General features: G+C 45.7%; 2 protein-coding genes across 3 annotated transcripts in view; both read left to right on the top strand.

Moving 5' to 3' along the window:
- Positions 1–12,877, top strand: part of UBE3C (ubiquitin protein ligase E3C) — a 542,607-nt gene that overhangs the window by 235,400 nt on the left and 294,330 nt on the right. The window lies entirely within an intron of this gene.
- The window catches only part of DNAJB6 (DnaJ heat shock protein family (Hsp40) member B6), an 84,793-nt gene that overhangs the window by 20,602 nt on the left and 51,314 nt on the right, over positions 1–12,877 (top strand). For both annotated transcript variants that reach the window (XM_050785729.1, XM_050785728.1), the window contains exons 2-5: positions 1,922–2,012; positions 7,874–7,983; positions 11,240–11,299; positions 12,086–12,196. In XM_050785729.1, the coding sequence (XP_050641686.1) occupies positions 1,948–2,012; positions 7,874–7,983; positions 11,240–11,299; positions 12,086–12,196 (346 nt within the window). In that variant the 5' untranslated portion in view covers positions 1,922–1,947. The remainder of the gene's footprint in view (positions 1–1,921; positions 2,013–7,873; positions 7,984–11,239; positions 11,300–12,085; positions 12,197–12,877) is intronic.

Raw genomic sequence — 12,877 nt, 5'->3', positions numbered from 1 at the left:
TGAGACAGTCTCGCTCTGTTGTCCAGGCTGGAGTGCGGTGGCGCGATCTCAGCTCACTGCAGCCTCCGCCTCCTGGGTTCAAGTGATTCTCCTGCCTCAGCCTCCTGAGTAGCTGGGACTACAGACGTGCACCGTGACGCCGACTAATTTTTGTATTTTTAGTAGAGATGGGGTTTCACCATGTTGGTCAGGCTGATCTCGAACTCCTGACATCAAGTGATCCGCCCACCTCAACCTCCCAAAGTGCTGGGGTTACAGGTGTGAGCCATTGCACCCGGCACTGGTTTTTTTTTGAGATGGAATCTGCTTGTGTTGCCCGGGCTGGAGTGCAGTGGTGCGATTTTGGTTCACTGCAACCTCCACTTCCCGGGTTCAAGAGATTCTCCTGCCTCAGCCTCCCAAATAGCTGGGACTACAGGCGTGTGCCACCACAGCCGGCTAATTTTTGTGTTTTTAGTAGAGACGGAGTTTCACCATGTTGGTTGGCCCAGATGATCTCGATCTCCTGACCCTGTGATCCGCTCCACCTTGGCCTCTCAAAATGCTGGGATTAGGGATGTGAATTGCCGTGCCAGGTTCTGCAGATTCTTGATTGTTGATTTAATAGAGTAGGTTAGCCAGTGAAAGTTAAAGAAGTAAATTGGTTAAGAAACATCATGTCGGCCGGGCGCGGTGGCTCAAGCCTGTAATCCCAGCACTTTGGGAGGCCGAGACGGGCGGACCACGAGGTCAGGAGATCGAGACCATCCTGGTTAACACGGTGAAACCCCGTCTCTACTAAAAAATACAAAAAATTAGCCGGGCGCGGTGGTGGGCGCCTGTAGTCCCAGCTACCCGGGAGGCTGAGGCAGGAGAATGGCGTGAACCCGGGAGGCGGAGCTTGCAGTGAGCTGAGATCCGGCCACTGCACTCCAGCCTGGGCGACAGAGCGAGACTCTGTCTCAAAAAAAAAAAAAAAAAAAAAAAAGAAACATCATGTCTTAAAGCAACAGTGTGTGTGTAGTTCCTCCTTGTGGGACCAGAGGCTGCATCCTCCTTCAGAGCTGGCAGGAGCAGAGTGGGTTTCGCTGAACGTTTTACTGCCCGGAGAAGTAACAGGGCTGAACCACGTAAGCCATAGGGGAACTTAGGGAACGAATCTCTGCTGCTGGTTTTCTCTCCACCTTCTAATCCGTAGTGATACCATCTAATTAGTGTGGTCAGCCGGCAATACTGTATTTGTTTGGTAGAGGAATGGATGGGAGCTTGGAGCCAGAGGGTAAAGTTACACTAACCACTGTGTAGTCAAAGGTCTTTCTCTCTTGGGAGATATGTGGGAGGGCTTTTACTGTTCCTTGTGTGGGTGACAGAATGGTGGAAGGATGGCTTTCTATTGTTCCCATGTGAAGTTGGTTCAGGGCAGGGACAGCGTGTTTGTCCTTGGAGCCCCATGGTCTTGCCCAACGCCTGGCACAGGAATGCATTGAATGAAAGAGGTAACTGATGTTCCCTGAGCACAGACCGTGTCTAGGAACACACGACAGACTCTGTCAGCTAGTGGTCAAGTGGCATGGAGTCTCTGCCTCAGAGTCACCTGTTGTTTTTATTTAGTTTAGGCTATTATTAGGCTATTTCAGAGCTTTTCCCCCCATCTCTAGAAGGGTCTTAGGGCATGAATCTGAGAGCCAGTTCCCAGACAAGGTCTTAGCCCAGCAGGCTAGTGGTTAGCTGTAGAAGAGTCTTAGGGCGTGAATCTGGGAACCAGTTCCCAGACGAGGTCTTGGCCCAGCCTGGCTAGTGGTTAGCTCTAGTGGAAGTTCCCTCTGTAGGCCAGTAGGTGCTAAGGTGACACCATCTCTTTCTCCCTCTCCAGACCCGTCCCACCACCGTGACTTGCCTGTCCCCAGCATCCTCATCACTGACCACCTGTTTTTACTTGCAGGACCCATTCCAACAATCTCTTAAAACATGGTGGATTACTATGAAGTTCTAGGCGTGCAGAGACATGCCTCACCCGAGGATATTAAAAAGGCGTAAGTAATTTTATTTCTGAGATAATGCATCTGCACAGTGGTACATTGGTAATTGAGTAGTGTAACTTTTTCTATTGCCTATGAAAACTACTTTTAGTGTAGTATACCAGTCTTTGAATGCCATGTAGTTTAATTTGACAGAGCAGTTAACAAGGAGCATTTGCAGTCTAGGTCTGGGCTTTGCTCTTCGTTAGTCACTTGGTTTATATCTGAAGTTGATGAAAAAGTTACCGAGGATGTGAAATAATCCCAAACATCTTTTACTTTGGACTTTGAAAATGGAGCTGACTTGGCACTCTTGAGTGCCCTTTTGCAAGGCAGGGGCCCAGAGTAGGTAGCACTCGGATTTTCCTGGTGTGGTTGTTGGGCTCCAGCCTCTGCCATTGGAGTCCCTTCTGATTCATATGAAAGTTTGAGAACTGCACCACTGCCTGTTGCACCTGCATCTGTGTGACCAGGGCCTGGCCAATGTGAGGAGGGCAGTTCCAGCCGTAGAAGGCTCTCACGGTAACCTCAGTCTGTTTAATTAATGAAATGCTAACTGTGAATGTAGAGAGTACAGCAAAGACATCATGAGACAGATTGTTAGATATTCACATAGCTAGAGAGCAGTTAGCCTGGAATAGTTACTATAATAATAAAAAAAAAAACAATGCAAAAAAAAAGAAAAAGTCTGACCTAATAAAAACCACAACACAGGACTCTATGGGCTGTTTTCCAGTCAGGACAACCCACATCTCTCTTGGCGTGTACTCTCAATAAACTCTCTGCTCTGTTAGCTTAAAAAAAAAAATTGTTAATAAATAATGAAGTTTATACTGCTAGACTTAGTGGGCCTGAAGATAGAATTAACTTTGTTTTTGGACCAAATAGTTCATTTTGATTAATTTTTAAATTTTAATAGAAAAATAGAGTCTCACTATGTTGCTCAGGCTGGTCTCAAACTCCTGGGCTCAAGCAATCCTCTCGCCTTGGCCTCCCAGATTGCTGCAATTATAGATGTGAGCCACTGTGCGTAGCTGAGATAGTTCATTTTAAAATGCTAAATTACGGCCAGGCAAGTGGCTCACACCTCTAATCCCAGTACCTCGAGAGGTCTACGTGGGAGGGTCAGTCTCAAGCCCAGGGGTTTGAGACGAGCCTGGGCAACGAAATGAGATACTGTCTTGACCAAAAAAAAAAAGGGTGTGGTGGCATATGCCTGTAATCCCAGCTGCTCCAGAGGCTGAGGCAGGACAGTTGCTTGAACCCAGGAGGTTGAGGCTGCAGTGAGCCATGTTCGCGCCACTGCACTCCAGCTTGGGCAACTGAGCCGAGACCCTGTCTCTCAAAAAAAAAAAAAAAAAAAAAAAAGGCCAAGTCAGGATGACTACTGTTGGGCAGAGCTGACGTTGCCTGCAGATTATTTGAAACTTCTGCCAAGGAACCTAGTAGAAGCAGCCCACTGAGGAGAGGTCAGGCAGACCCTGATATTGTCACCAATGGAGTGAGGTTTCCCACACTGAGGAAGCCTATGCTGTACACTTGAGGCACACACTGTTCTTATCAATAGTGTTAACAGCTTGACAGATTATAGAATGAAGACAAATACTTTGCTCTTCTTGAATAAGTTAATGGATGTATTAGTCTGTGTGTACACTGCTGATGAAAGACATACCCAAGACTGGGAAGAAAAGGAGGTTTAATTTGACTTAACAGTTCCACATGGCTGGGGAGGTCTTATAAACATGGTAGAGGGCAAAAGGCACTTACATGGTGGCAGCAGGAGAACGCGGAAGAAGCAAAAGCGGAAACCCCTTATAAAGCCATCAGGTCTTGTGAGGCTTATTCACTGTCACGAGAATAGCACGGGAAAGACCAGTCCCCCTGATTCAGTTACCTCCCCTGGGTCCCTCCCACAACACCTGGGAGTTCTGGGAGATAAAACTCAAGTTGAGATTTGGGTGGGGACGCAGCCAGACCTTATCAGTGGATAAGCATAATATGTGTACAGTACTTTCAGTAATGATGGAACTTACATACCTTTATGATAGAGGTCATTAGAGAGTAGATTGGTTTTAGTTATTTGTGAGAACATACAAGTTGCTGAGTGTCTCTAGCATGATGTTGAAGTAGGAATTTAGAACAGGCTATTAACCTTTAAAAGCAGTGAGATTTCCTGCACTCCTGAGGGTACAGTTGTATAAATGCTGACTTTTAAAAATGAGCAGAATGATAGCTATGGGGTACATGCTGTTAGAACAGTCTACCTTGTGTACCCTTGGCTTTGTGTCTGTTGACAGTTTTTGTTTGAGGACTTAAAGGTCTGTGGCTGCCACCTATTCCGCATCTCTCCTGAGATACCAGACTCTTCCTGTGTTTGAATCACACACCATGGGCCGGCCTTCCTTGGTGCTGAAGTACTGGTGTGCAGGTCCAGCAGATCTGAAGGTCAACATTCAAAGTCATTTGGCACTGTTTACACTTGCATGTCATATGTTGTATTACACCTTGATTTTTAAAGACTTTAGTAGGTGTATGACTGGGGCATACACAGTTGAATCTTGTCCTGCATTCTCATCTGTTACCAAGTTTTCATATGAACACTAGATGGTAGGTAGTACTGCACACTAATCATTTTTTCTCTTTTGTCTTTTGTATGGTCTGTTATTTTTGAGGATTTCTGGCACATTTAGTGTTATTTGATCCACTGCTACATGTTTATTTAGGTCCACAGTGACATAAATTACTGTTTAGTATTCTGGACTCCAGCTTTAATCAGATTTTAGTATGGTTAAGCCAAGGTTTTGTTGAACATGTTGCAAGTTAAATTGAGCCACGACAGCTTTACAGTAATAACTTGCCAAGTGTTAAAAGCACTGTCAGATTTGTATACTAGTCTGAGATTTTGAGGGGTATACTGCTTCTCTTTTTTAACATTATCCTCCTTTTGAATATATGCTGCTTAGGTTTTGCTGATTAGAGAATTTTTTTGTATTCATTCACGTATTCATGTTGAGCCGGAGGCTCGCTGTGTCACCCAGCCTGGAGTTCAGTGGCATGATGTTGGCTCACTGCAACCTCTGCCTTCTGGGTTCAAGCAATTCTGCATCAGCCTCCTGAGTAGCTGGGATTACAGACGCACACCTTCATGCCCGGCTTTTTGTATTTTTAGTAGAGATGGGGTTTTGCCATGTTGGCCAGGTTGGTCTCGAACTCCTGACCAGGTGATCCACCCGCCTTGGCCTGCCAGAGTGCTGGGATTACAGGTGTGAGCCACTGCACCTGGGCTTTTTTTTTCGTATTTAAATAGCATGCAATTATTTGGTCAGTTGAAACTCTGCAACAGAATGTGACCTTGGTCCTAGAATCTTTGTGGAAGTCAGTGTTTTTTTTTTCACTGGGTGAACCAAAGACTTTATTTTTCAAAAGCAGGTAACACCAAAGTACTACGTGGTATCCATATTCGTTGCAAAAATGGTAATTACTGGAATTTTCCAAACGTCAAATGACGTAAGGGGGATCAACGGTTACCACTATCATTTTCAACCAATATACAGATGTTCGCTCAAGGTCTAGGCTTTATTTCTACATAGTAGTATTCACATGAGTTCCGTAGGCTGAATTATTGTCAAAACGAGGACTCTTGAAGGTCGAGCCCAGCTTAGTCTTGACTTCAAAGATGACACAGCAGCCAACCTAGAATCCTGGCTTGCTGCTTGAGTCCTGGAAGTCATGTCTTCTGATGTTTTACAACAAGCCGTGTCTCTGAAAACTAAAAGCAGACTTCAGATTCCTCTGAAACAGCGCTGGTTCCCAAGTGTTCCGCACTGTGGTACCCAGAGATGCTCAAAATGTGCTTTCCCTTATCTTTCAAAACCCACCACCAGGAACCCAAGAGGGCCACACTTGGAGAGTTCCAAGATGAAGGTGTTTAAGAACCACGTTAACCCCAAGTAAAGGCAGCGGATGAAATTATCCATTTCTTTTCCTTATTTTTTTTTAAGTGAGACTACCTTGGCAAATGGGAAAATGACACCAATCATATGATTAGAGAAAATTGTTTTATAAATCCTCCTCTTGAAATTATGTTCAGGCCCCACACGGTAGCTTATGCCTGCAATCCCAGCACTTCGGGAGGCCAAGGCAGAAGGATCACTTGAGCCCAGGAGTTTGAGACCAGCTTGGGCAACATAGTAAGACCCCGTGTCTGTTTTTTTTTTTTTTTTTTAAAAGAAAGAAATTCTGTTCAAAAGTATTTCAGACCAAAAGGAGGTCATAAAAACTGTTCATATGATTACTCTATGAGAAAAACATCCCTGTATGGAAAGGGGCACTGAGGATCTGGCACAGAGAAACAAGGGCAGACAGGGCAGTGATAAAATCCAGCCCTAGTTTTCTACCATGGATTTATGACCTCATGGATATGTCTGTACTGGGTGTTAATAGCCCCTCTTTGTACTTAAAAAAAAATTAGGAAATTAAAGTGAATCTGTGTGCTAATGAAGTCTGAAGTTACAGAATCTAAAAGCCAAGCCTGTAAAGTCTGTAAGGCAAGATCTTTATCATCAAGGATGGGAAGGAAGTCAGTGTTTTAACTCTGTTTAGATCTTGAATATAGCACAGAGGGTGTTTGAAAGATCCTGAGATCCTGGCCTGTTTGGTGGCAGGCGACTCACCTTTGGCACACAGATGAGCTAAGTAGTGGACTGGCTGAGGAAGTAGGGTCCTGGGAATCAGAACATGGAAGGATATGGATGGTGATGTTCGATCTTACTGCTCAGTGACCCAGGCCTTTTTCTCCCTTTTTAAAAATTTTTTGAGATGGAGTTTCGCTCTTGTTGCCCAGGCTGGAGTGCAGTGGGGTGATCTCAGCTCACCACAACCTCTGCCTCTTGGGTTCCAGTGATTCTCCTGCCGCAGCCTCCTGAGTAGCTGCGATTACGGGTATGCACCCCCATGCCTGGCTAATTTTGTATTTTAAGTGGAGTCGGGGTTTCTCCATGTTGGCCAGGCTGGTCTTGAACTCCTGACCTCAGGTGATCCGCCCACCTCAGCCTCCCAAAGTGCTGGGATTACAGGCGTGAGCCACCACATTTGGCGTTTTCCCCTTTACTTCCTGTCACTGTCAGTCCATGTTGTGGACACTGTGATCTTCATTTTTCTCTCTCCAGAGGTTTGTTTGTATTATGCTATCAGGATTTTGTTTAGAAAACTTACTTTAATGAGTATTTTTTTTTTTTTTTTTTTTTTTTGAGACGGAGTCTCGCTCTGTCGCCCAGGCTGGAGTGCAGTGGCGCGATCTCGGCTCACTGCAAGCTCCGCCTCCCGGGTTCACGCCATTCTCCTGCCTCAGCCTCCCGAGTAGCTGGGACTACAGGTGCCCACAACCGCGCCCAGCTAATTTTTTGTATTTTTAGTAGAGACGGGGTTTCACCGTGGTCTCGATCTCCTGACCTTGTGATCCGCCCGCCTCGGCCTCCCAAAGTGCTGGGATTACAGGCGTGAGCCACCGCGCCCGGCCTTTTAATGAGTATTTTTACACTTAATTTTGAGACGGTCTTGTTCTGTCGCCCCGGCTGGGTTACAGTGGTGTGATCATAGCTCACTGTAGCCTTAAACTCCTGGCCTCAAGCCGTTGCCACCCCTTAGCCTCTGGAGTAGCTGGGTCTATCTGGCAACACACCACCTCACCTGGCTATCTGGATTTTAGAACTTTGTGTATTTCATTGTAGAGAAAAGGGAGGTTTTACAATTAAAACCGGTATTCATCTCACCAGTTGGCAGCTCTGAAGCCATTCTCGTGGTTAATGATGTTAGTTTCAAAAGCATAGTTGATTTCTGGGTTTAGAATGTGATCAGTATCCTTTATTCTTTTCAAGATATCGGAAACTGGCACTGAAGTGGCATCCAGATAAAAATCCTGAGAATAAAGAAGAAGCAGAGAGAAAATTCAAACAAGTAGCGGAGGCATATGAAGTGCTGTCGGATGGTGAGTGACACCAAGCTGCTGAAGGACCCTGAGCGGGCATGCTGGAATGCGGAGTGGGTGTTGGGATCCTCCTGAGGGTAGCACAGTATGGACTCAAGTGACTTGTTTTTGATGCCAACTGAATTTTGGGCCCCCGAGAGGTTTTTACTTTTCTTTTCTTTTTTTTTTTTTTTTTGAGACGGAGTCTCGCTCTGTCGCCCAGCCTGGAGTGCAGTGGCCGGATCTCGGATCACTGCAAGCTCCGCCTCCCGGGTTTACGCCATTCTCCTGCCTCAGCCTCCCGAGTAGCTGGGACTACAGACGCTCGCCACCTCGCCCGGCTATTTTTTTGTATTTTTTTACTAGAGACGGGGTTTCACCGGGTTAGCCAGGATGGTCTCGATCTCCTGACCTCATGATCCGCCCGTCTCGGCCTCCCAAAGTGCTGGGATTACAGGCTTGAGCCACCGCGCCCGGCCGAGGTTTTTACTTTTCTTGTGAAGATGTGAATTGATTGAGGTAACCGCAAGTGCTGTGGAGTACCAGGGCTTCTAGTAGTTACTCTTAGGACGGCTGTTCTAAAACAGGACTAGGAACCCGGGAGAGAGGAGGTTGCAGGACTCAGGTCACTGTGCATGTGGCGTGCCTGCCCCCGTTGTTGTGTGTGATCATTCTGACCTCGCTCACCCCCACTGGCTTAAACAATACCGTGCCAGTGGAGTCAGCTTTACTACTTGAGAGGACGTCATTAGTTCCCAAGAAGAGGGGATGGAACATACAGCTAAAATTTAGTTTGCAAATTTCAGGCCTGTCTTCCCCTCCTGGGTCTGGAGCAGAGGTGTTGTATGTTACTGGAAGTCAGATCCATTGGCTTAGTTCACAAATGGGTGAGGGATCAGAGGTCAGCTGTTGCCTAGATGCAGTTGGGGTTCCGTGGGGAAGTAAGAGGCTGTGCATGGGGCCTGGGGTGGGGGAACAGTGACAGAACTGGAAGGCCACACAATGCCCCTGTCTGCTGCAGTGCTGGGTGGCCTGTTGCGAGCAAAGGCCGAGGCATTTACAAAGTTAGGGATGGACTACCAGAACCCTGGAAGTGGGCACTTGGTTAGGTTAAGTGTATCTGCATATGGTCAGGTAATTGGCCCATATTTACAACAAATGTGGGTGGTTTTTTTTTTTCTTTTAATTTTTTAAAGAAGGAACCCAGTTTGAGGCGGAGGTTGCAGTGAGCTGAGATTGCACCACTGTACTCCAGCCTGGGTGACAGTGCGAGACTCTGTCTCCAAAAACAAAACAAAACAAAAAACAAAACAGAAGGAACCCAGCGTAAGCTTGCCACCTTCAACAGCTACCAGCACACCACCAGCCTTGCTTTCTCTGGTGACACTGTGGCCCACCCCCTTTGTTTTAGAGGAAATCCCAGACATTTTACTTCAAAAATATGAAAAGACATAAAACACTGATACTTGAAATCATCTTGAAATGTGGCATTTAAGGTCTTGAACTGTTGAGCTTATTCATTGGAAAGTTTTTTTTTTTTAAAGAGAGAGGGTCTTGTTAGGTTTCCCGGGGAGGCCTTGAACTCCTGGATTGAGGTGATCATCCTCTCAGGCTCCAAGCGCCACTGCGCCAGGCTCGTTCCCTTGGACTTGTGTGCCGGAGTGACAGGAGGGCACAGGCCTCAGTGTTGCCATCTTGTTCTTCGGTTGTTGTTGTTCTTCGGTTGTTGTTCGTGTGCTAATTCAGTATTGCCAGATTCAGGGTGTTAGGGACTAGTATCATTAGGAAAAGTGAGGACCAAAATGAAGCTTCATACTTGATAGAGCAGCTTTAAACTCTCACACTGAGGAGTCGCTTGGTTCTTTTGGGAGGTGCGGGGTGTGTGCTTCATATCCTTTTAGGCAGCCCTAAGTGCGAGCTGGAGTTATCTTCAAAACATGGTCATTGTTCTTGCCATGGCACCGGCTACCTGAACCTGCTTGTAAGTGGTTTGCTTATAAGCCTGTTTTCCCATTTTGTGGAATGTGAGATTTTCTTTTACTTTTTACAAATTGAGAAGGAGTCTCACTCTGTTGCCCAGGCTGGAATGTAGTGGCATGATCACAGCTTGCTGCAGTCTTGACCTCCCAGGCTCAAGCGATTCTTCCATCTCGGTTTCTCGAGTAGCTGGGACCACGCACGGGTGGGTGCCCCTGTGCCCAGCTAACTTTTTTGTATTGTGTTTAAAGGTGGGATTTTGCCGTGTTGCCCAGACTGGTCTTGAACTCCTGGGTTTTAAGTAATCCACCTGCCTTGCCTGCGCAAAGTGTTGGGATTACAGGCGTTAGCCACTGCGTCCAGCCTATGAGATTTTTTTGAGGAGCACAGATGGTGTCATGTCAGAAGTACCAATGTTTCTAGTGTCATTCTTTTTGTTCTGGGGTATAAGTAGTGTTTGGAATGTTAAGTGGGAAGGCTCAGGGGGAGAGTGGCACGCTAGCCCCAGGCCTTGCATCCAGGTGGTCCCTTTTCAGGGTGAATGAGCCTGCAGGGTGTTAGGTTGGCGCCTTTCTGGCACATCTACTTTCTACCACTTGCCTAGGCCCTGGCATGTTTGTTTTTGTGCTGCAGATTTTTGTAGTAAGATGGTGCACTTCTGTGGTTGGAATAATTTTGTACTTGGTCATGTGATTTTAATGTAGCATGCCTGAGCTCTGTGGGCAGTAGAGTGAAAGAAATGATCTAATAGAATAAAAAAAAAAAAAATTTTTTTTTTTTTTTTTTTTTTTTTTGAGATGGAGTTTCGCTCTTGTTGCCCAGGCTTGAGTGCAGTAGTGCAATCTCGGCTCAGTGCAACCTCTGCCTCCTGGGTTCAAGCGATTCTCCTGCCTCAGCCCCCTGAGTAGCTGGGATTACAGGCATACGCCACCATGCCCGGCTAATTTTGTATTTTTAGTAGAGATGGGGTTTCTCCATGTTGGCCAGGCTGGTCTCAAACTCCTGACCTCAGGTGATCTGCCCACCTTGGCCTCCCAAAGTGCTGGGATTACAGGTGTGAGCCACCGTGCCCAGCCGTAAATACTTACATACTTAATGTCTTTTTTGAATTGTTTTTCAGCAGAGAGGTACAGAAAGTTTTCCCTCTTGCTTCCTTTTGTTTTAAAGAAAGGATGGCCATACTCCTTGAAATTTAATTGTAAAACACTGAAAACTGATTTACAACTTGGGAAATACCTTTTCTTTTGAATTAAGGGTTTAAAAGGAACTTGGCCTTACTGACCTTTCTTTAAATTTTTAGCTAAGAAACGGGACATCTATGACAAATATGGCAAAGAAGGATTAAATGGTGGAGGAGGAGGTAAGTACATGAGTTTTTTCTTTGAAGACAAATGGTCTTGGCAAGTAAGTTGAGTTTGTAAATCACGAGTGTCTTGGTCAGAGTCTATTTTGTATCAGTAAATAGAGATGCAACCTAGAAAGCATACTAAATTGGGGAGAGGACAGAGAAATTGATAGCATTTAAAAATCTTTTGTGAGACTAGAAGTTGATGTACTTCTTATAGGTAGGATACAATTTATAACCATACTGCAATATATTGTGAACATACACCCTTAGATCAGCACTTGACGTTGTCAAAATTATCTTAAGGGTTTGAAGAGCAGATTTTCCTGAAAAGCTAAAATAATGACCTTGTAGGGCCTATACTTTGTCTCCAAAAGTTCCCATGGTCACTGGGCTGTGACCAGCCTCCCTTGGAATGTTGGGAAATTATTGCTCCAGACCCACTGAGGCCACATGGCAGCTTCTGTGGCTCCAGGAGGCCAGTCGTTGAAGTGGATGCAAATACTCTTGGTTGGTAAACCTTCATAACAAATCATAAAAATGGTGTGTAATGTTACATGCCGATCATGGGTTTAGAGATGTCGAAAAGTAGTCTCAATATCTGCACTCATGTGTCATCAGTGCTGGGCACACTCACTTTCAGTCAGTACAGGACTCATGTTTTGAATTACAGAGAACTTCAGGTTTATGAAATTTTTTTTTTTATTAGATCATGATTTGTATAATGTTCTGTCAACAAAGAATTCTTTGCCTACAAAACACCAAAATTTATAAACTAAAAGCTGTGTTGTATTTGTGCAGGTGGAAGTCATTTTGACAGTCCATTTGAATTTGGCTTCACATTCCGTAACCCAGATGATGTCTTCAGGGAATTTTTTGGTGGAAGGGACCCATTTTCATTTGAATTCTTTGGTAAGTTAATCATGTGGGTTGACTTGGTGTGTGTCCATGACCCAAGTGAGGGTGAGGGCTTAGTATGATCTTTCTGTTGAATTAACATTGTGTTTTAGGCTGGGCGTGGTAGCTCGTGCTTATAATCCCAGCACTTTGGGAGGCCGAGGCGGGCAGATCACCTGAGGTCAGGAGTTCAAGGACAGCCTGACCAACTTGGAGAACCTGCATCTCTACTAAAAATATGAAAGTAGCCGGGCGTGGTGGCGCATGCCTGTAATCCCAGCTACTTGGGAAGCTGAGACAGGAGACACACTTGAACCTGGGAAGCAGAGGTTGCGGTGAACTGAGGTCACACCATTGCATTGTCGCCTGGGCAACAAGAGTGAAACTCCCGTCTCAAAAAAACAAAACAAAACATTGTATTTTGTCGTGAAACTTTGTGTTTAAGGCAGCATTGGACTAGCCTGGGCAACATGGTGAAACCCTGTCTCAACAACAACGAAAAAACCCACAAAAAATTAGCTCAGTGTGGTGGTGTGTGCCTGTGGTCCCAGCAACTTGGGACACTGAGGTGGGAGGATTGTTTGAACCTGCAAGGTCGAGATTGGGCCACTGCACTCCAGTCTGGGTGAGAGAGCAAGACCCTGTCTGAAAAAAAAAAGCAGCACAGGGGCTGTAAAATCTTTTCTCTTCTTCGTC

The sequence above is a fragment of the Macaca thibetana genome, chromosome 3 (genome assembly GCF_024542745.1).
Source record: "Macaca thibetana thibetana isolate TM-01 chromosome 3, ASM2454274v1, whole genome shotgun sequence".
Taxonomy (NCBI): Eukaryota; Metazoa; Chordata; class Mammalia; order Primates; family Cercopithecidae; genus Macaca; species Macaca thibetana.
The sequence above is the reverse complement of the archived record's forward strand: the minus strand, read 5'-3'. Positions and strand labels throughout refer to the sequence as shown.